Genomic DNA, 6,419 nt, shown 5'->3' with positions numbered 1-6,419 from the left:
CACACACACACACACACACACACACACACACACACACACACACACACACACGCGTCGGTGATCCGCCCCCTCACGCATGAGGCTAGCAGCAGCAGCAATGCTAACGCGCGTGTCTGTGTGTGCATTAGCGCCTGTAACGGGTTATTATCGAACTGTAGCTCACACGTGACACCCGTTACCCGCCACACCCCCGCCGCTGGCGGAATAAGCCCGTTATAACGCGTCAAACCGGGAGACGGAGCTTCCCGCGCCGCGGCCTACAGCAGCAGCAGCAGCAGACACAGCTCAGACAGACCCGCCGAACCCCGCCGCGCTCTCTCTCCGCGGTCTGCTGCTGCGCGGGGATGCAGAGAGCGCCGCGGGGCGCTGCACGGGCGGCGGAACTCACCGAGACACGGTAAACCTCCTCAGATCGAGCCGCGAGACACAGCGAGACGCTCCCGTCGCTCCAACAACAGCGCCACTTCCTCGCGCGGCGGACCGGCTGCGTCACGGCGCACGGCTCGCGGGAGCGCGCACGCACGGGGCGGGGCATGCGCGTGCACGGCCGCAACGCTGTCGCGGATGGAAGGGAATTATTAATATTTATGGCTTAGTTTTAACTTTAAACGGACTACTTTATTTCTTTACGATTTGCTCCTTTTAATGCTGTCCCGATTCATCTGATAACGCAACGTATTATTGTTATATTATAATCTTGCTCTTCTTTGCATGTTAATAAGTTAGCCTTATGAGATAACTTAAATGTGCAACATGTGTGAGAAAATAAGAAGTCTAAAAGTTAAAAGAATATGATGTGGTCAGTCACTCGGCTCAAGATATTCACATCGGTCCATTAAAACCACGATTCTAATGCTGTTTCGAGTTTGTTTGGTGTGTATGGTAGTTTCCTAATAAAAGAAATAAAAGAAATAGCTGCTTGATATATATTTCACTCCAACACGTCACTCTGAAGGTAGAAATCTAATCCAATCAGAGGCGCTGGCTGAGCGGTCACGTGTGGGTCGCGATGACGTCAGCTTGTTTTGTTTTTGTTCTGCTCTGATCACATCATCATATGCGCCGTTATTAATAATGCTGATCATAAAGAAGACTCCAGATCAGAAGGTTAAGGTGCAGATTAAACATTACACACTCAGAATATGAGCACATATTTCATCATTCATTCTCTCTCCAGCACAAGCTGATCAGGTGTGCTCTACACTGAGCTGTGTCTGCATCAGGTGTGCTCTACACTGAGCTGTGTCTGCATCAGGTGTGCTCTACACTGAGCTGTGTCTGGATCAGGTGTGCTCTACACTGAGCTGTGTCTGCATCAGGTGTGCTCTACACTGAGCTGTGTCTGCATCAGGTGTGCTCTACACTGAGCTGTGTCTGCATCAGGTGTGCTCTACACTGAGCTGTGTCTGCATCAGGTGTGCTCTACACTGAGCTGTGTCTGCATCAGGTGTGCTCTACACTGAGCTGTGTCTGCATCAGGTGTGCTCTACACTGAGCTGTGTCTGCATCAGGTGTGCTCTACACTGAGCTGTGTCTGCATCAGGTGTGCTCTACACTGAGCTGTGTCTGCATCAGGTGTGCTCTACACTGAGCTGTGTCTGCATCAGGTGTGCTCTACACTGAGCTGTGTCTGCATCAGGTGTGCTCTACACTGAGCTGTGTCTGCATCAGGTGTGCTCTACACTGAGCTGTGTCTGCATCAGGTGTGCTCTACACTGAGCTGTGTCTGCATCAGGTGTGCTCTACACTGAGCTGTGTCTGCATCAGGTGTGCTCTACACTGAGCTGTGTCTGCATCAGGTGTGCTCTACACTGAGCTGTGTCTGCATCAGGTGTGCTCTACACTGAGCTGTGTCTGCATCAGGTGTGCTCTACACTGAGCTGTGTCTGCATCAGGTGTGCTCTACACTGAGCTGTGTCTGCATCAGGTGTGCTCTACACTGAGCTGTGTCTGCATCAGGTGTGCTCTACACTGAGCTGTGTCTGCATCAGGTGTGCTCTACACTGAGCTGTGTCTGCATCAGGTGTGCTCTACACTGAGCTGTGTCTGCATCAGGTGTGCTCTACACTGAGCTGTGTCTGCATCAGGTGTGCTCTACACTGAGCTGTGTCTGCATCAGGTGTGCTCTACACTGAGCTGTGTCTGCATCAGGTGTGCTCTACACTGAGCTGTGTCTGCATCAGGTGTGCTCTACACTGAGCTGTGTCTGCATCAGGTGTGCTCTACACTGAGCTGTGTCTGCATCAGGTGTGCTCTACACTGAGCTGTGTCTGCATCAGGTGTGCTCTACACTGAGCTGTGTCTGCATCAGGTGTGCTCTACACTGAGCTGTGTCTGCATCAGGTGTGCTCTACACTGAGCTGTGTCTGCATCAGGTGTGCTCTACACTGAGCTGTGTCTGCATCAGGTGTGCTCTACACTGAGCTGTGTCTGCATCAGGTGTGCTCTACACTGAGCTGTGTCTGCATCAGGTGTGCTCTACACTGAGCTGTGTCTGCATCAGGTGTGCTCTACACTGAGCTGTGTCTGCATCAGGTGTGCTCTACACTGAGCTGTGTCTGCATCAGGTGTGCTCTACACTGAGCTGTGTCTGCATCAGGTGTGCTCTACACTGAGCTGTGTCTGCATCAGGTGTGCTCTACACTGAGCTGTGTCTGCATCAGGTGTGCTCTACACTGAGCTGTGTCTGCATCAGGTGTGCTCTACACTGAGCTGTGTCTGCATCAGGTGTGCTCTACACTGAGCTGTGTCTGCATCAGGTGTGCTCTACACTGAGCTGTGTCTGCATCAGGTGTGCTCTACACTGAGCTGTGTCTGCATCAGGTGTGCTCTACACTGAGCTGTGTCTGCATCAGGTGTGCTCTACACTGAGCTGTGTCTGCATCAGGTGTGCTCTACACTGAGCTGTGTCTGCATCAGGTGTGCTCTACACTGAGCTGTGTCTGCATCAGGTGTGCTCTACACTGAGCTGTGTCTGCATCAGGTGTGCTCTACACTGAGCTGTGTCTGCATCAGGTGTGCTCTACACTGAGCTGTGTCTGCATCAGGTGTGCTCTACACTGAGCTGTGTCTGCATCAGGTGTGCTCTACACTGAGCTGTGTCTGCATCAGGTGTGCTCTACACTGAGCTGTGTCTGCATCAGGTGTGCTCTACACTGAGCTGTGTCTGCATCAGGTGTGCTCTACACTGAGCTGTGTCTGCATCAGGTGTGCTCTACACTGAGCTGTGTCTGCATCAGGTGTGCTCTACACTGAGCTGTGTCTGCATCAGGTGTGCTCTACACTGAGCTGTGTCTGCATCAGGTGTGCTCTACACTGAGCTGTGTCTGCATCAGGTGTGCTCTACACTGAGCTGTGTCTGCATCAGGTGTGCTCTACACTGAGCTGTGTCTGCATCAGGTGTGCTCTACACTGAGCTGTGTCTGCATCAGGTGTGCTCTACACTGAGCTGTGTCTGCATCAGGTGTGCTCTACACTGAGCTGTGTCTGCATCAGGTGTGCTCTACACTGAGCTGTGTCTGCATCAGGTGTGCTCTACACTGAGCTGTGTCTGCATCAGGTGTGCTCTACACTGAGCTGTGTCTGCATCAGGTGTGCTCTACACTGAGCTGTGTCTGCATCAGGTGTGCTCTACACTGAGCTGTGTCTGCATCAGGTGTGCTCTACACTGAGCTGTGTCTGCATCAGGTGTGCTCTACACTGAGCTGTGTCTGCATCAGGTGTGCTCTACACTGAGCTGTGTCTGCATCAGGTGTGCTCTACACTGAGCTGTGTCTGCATCAGGTGTGCTCTACACTGAGCTGTGTCTGCATCAGGTGTGCTCTACACTGAGCTGTGTCTGCATCAGGTGTGCTCTACACTGAGCTGTGTCTGCATCAGGTGTGCTCTACACTGAGCTGTGTCTGCATCAGGTGTGCTCTACACTGAGCTGTGTCTGCATCAGGTGTGCTCTACACTGAGCTGTGTCTGCATCAGGTGTGCTCTACACTGAGCTGTGTCTGCATCAGGTGTGCTCTACACTGAGCTGTGTCTGCATCAGGTGTGCTCTACACTGAGCTGTGTCTGCATCAGGTGTGCTCTACACTGAGCTGTGTCTGCATCAGGTGTGCTCTACACTGAGCTGTGTCTGCATCAGGTGTGCTCTACACTGAGCTGTGTCTGCATCAGGTGTGCTCTACACTGAGCTGTGTCTGCATCAGGTGTGCTCTACACTGAGCTGTGTCTGCATCAGGTGTGCTCTACACTGAGCTGTGTCTGCATCAGGTGTGCTCTACACTGAGCTGTGTCTGCATCAGGTGTGCTCTACACTGAGCTGTGTCTGCATCAGGTGTGCTCTACACTGAGCTGTGTCTGCATCAGGTGTGCTCTACACTGAGCTGTGTCTGCATCAGGTGTGCTCTACACTGAGCTGTGTCTGCATCAGGTGTGCTCTACACTGAGCTGTGTCTGCATCAGGTGTGCTCTACACTGAGCTGTGTCTGCATCAGGTGTGCTCTACACTGAGCTGTGTCTGCATCAGGTGTGCTCTACACTGAGCTGTGTCTGCATCAGGTGTGCTCTACACTGAGCTGTGTCTGCATCAGGTGTGCTCTACACTGAGCTGTGTCTGCATCAGGTGTGCTCTACACTGAGCTGTGTCTGCATCAGGTGTGCTCTACACTGAGCTGTGTCTGCATCAGGTGTGCTCTACACTGAGCTGTGTCTGCATCAGGTGTGCTCTACACTGAGCTGTGTCTGCATCAGGTGTGCTCTACACTGAGCTGTGTCTGCATCAGGTGTGCTCTACACTGAGCTGTGTCTGCATCAGGTGTGCTCTACACTGAGCTGTGTCTGCATCAGGTGTGCTCTACACTGAGCTGTGTCTGCATCAGGTGTGCTCTACACTGAGCTGTGTCTGCATCAGGTGTGCTCTACACTGAGCTGTGTCTGCATCAGGTGTGCTCTACACTGAGCTGTGTCTGGATCAGGTGTGCTCTACACTGAGCTGTGTCTGGATCAGGTGTGCTCTACACTGAGCTGTGTCTGCATCAGGTGTGCTCTACACTGAGCTGTGTCTGGATCAGGTGTGCTCTACACTGAGCTGTGTCTGGATCAGGTGTGCTCTACACTGAGCTGTGGCTGCATCAGGGGTGCTCTACACTGAGCTGTGTCTGGCTCAGGTGTGCTCTACACTGAGCTGTGGCTGCATCAGGGGTGCTCTACACTGAGCTGTGTCTGGCTCAGGTGTGCTCTACACTGAGCTGTGTCTGCATCAGGTGTGCTCTACACTGAGCTGTGTCTGCATCAGGTGTGCTCTACACTGAGCTGTGTCTGGATCAGGTGTGCTCTACACTGAGCTGTGTCTGGATCAGGTGTGCTCTACACTGAGCTGTGTCTGGATCAGGTGTGCTCTACACTGAGCTGTGTCTGGATCAGGTGTGCTCTACACTGAGCTGTGTCTGCATCAGGTGTGCTCTACACTGAGCTGTGTCTGCATCAGGTGTGCTCTACACTGAGCTGTGTCTGCATCAGGTGTGCTCTACACTGAGCTGTGTCTGCATCAGGTGTGCTCTACACTGAGCTGTGTCTGCATCAGGTGTGCTCTACACTGAGCTGTGTCTGGATCAGGCGTGCTCTACACTGAGCTGTGTCTGCATCAGGTGTGCTCTACACTGAGCTGTGTCTGGATCAGGCGTGCTCTACACTGAGCTGTGTCTGCATCAGGTGTGCTCTACACTGAGCTGTGTCTGGATCAGGCGTGCTCTACACTGAGCTGTGTCTGAATCAGGTGTGCTCTACTCTGAGGTGTGTCTGGATCAGGTGTGCTCTACACTGAGCTGTGTCTGCATCAGGTGTGCTCTACACTGAGCTGTGTCTGGATCAGTCTGCTGCTGCTACAGCTCTTATGAGCACAACACAAGCTAGCAGTTCGTGCAGTTCTGAAAGAAACAAGGGTTTTTTTTAAAGAGCAGAATTAGAATAGAGTGCACTAGAGTCAATCAGTTTTTTATTTTTATTTAATTTTCATTGTTTACTACATAAAGTTTAACTAAACAGAGCGAGAGAGACAGAGCGAGCGAGAGAGAGAGAGAGCGAGGCAGAGAGAGAGAGAGAGAGAGAGAGAGAGAGAGAGAGAGAGAGAGAGAGAGAGAGCGGCTCAGGCACAAGACGTGATGATGATGATGATGGTGGAGCTTCAGTCGTCGTGCTTCAGCTTCCGGATCTTGCCCTTGTGTCTGTCGATCTCTCTCTGCAGACGCTCGATCTCCTTCTTATGATGGTCGATCTCTTCTCCGTGATGCTTCTTCAGAGCCATCAGCTGCTCCTTCTCCTTCTGCCTATGGAAGCACTTCATCATCAGATCAGGCTTGATTTCGTTTGCACTTCATGACCACAGACTGAGCCCTTGTCCACACTCACACTCACACTCACACTCACAC

General features: G+C 52.2%; 2 protein-coding genes across 2 annotated transcripts in view; both read right to left on the bottom strand.

The window, feature by feature from the left end:
- LOC107571532 (heterogeneous nuclear ribonucleoprotein R-like) overlaps window positions 1-496 on the bottom strand; it is a 24,223-nt gene extending 23,727 nt beyond the window's left edge. Inside the window, exon 1 of the mRNA XM_016257851.1 lies at window positions 389-496. The gene's annotated coding sequence lies outside the window, so the exon portion shown is untranslated. The remainder of the gene's footprint in view (window positions 1-388) is intronic.
- A 5,679-nt stretch (window positions 497-6,175) lies between these two features.
- The window catches only part of LOC107571529 (ATPase inhibitor A, mitochondrial-like), a 7,245-nt gene continuing 7,001 nt past the window's right edge, over window positions 6,176-6,419 (bottom strand). The window contains exon 2 of the mRNA XM_016257850.1: window positions 6,176-6,313. Within this exon, the coding sequence (XP_016113336.1) occupies window positions 6,176-6,313 (138 nt within the window). The remainder of the gene's footprint in view (window positions 6,314-6,419) is intronic.

The sequence above is a fragment of the Sinocyclocheilus grahami genome, unplaced genomic scaffold (assembly GCF_001515645.1).
Source record: "Sinocyclocheilus grahami isolate Dianchi unplaced genomic scaffold, SAMN03320097.WGS_v1.1 scaffold1607.1, whole genome shotgun sequence".
Taxonomy (NCBI): Eukaryota; Metazoa; Chordata; class Actinopteri; order Cypriniformes; family Cyprinidae; genus Sinocyclocheilus; species Sinocyclocheilus grahami.
This window is presented reverse-complemented; position numbering and strand designations above follow the sequence as displayed.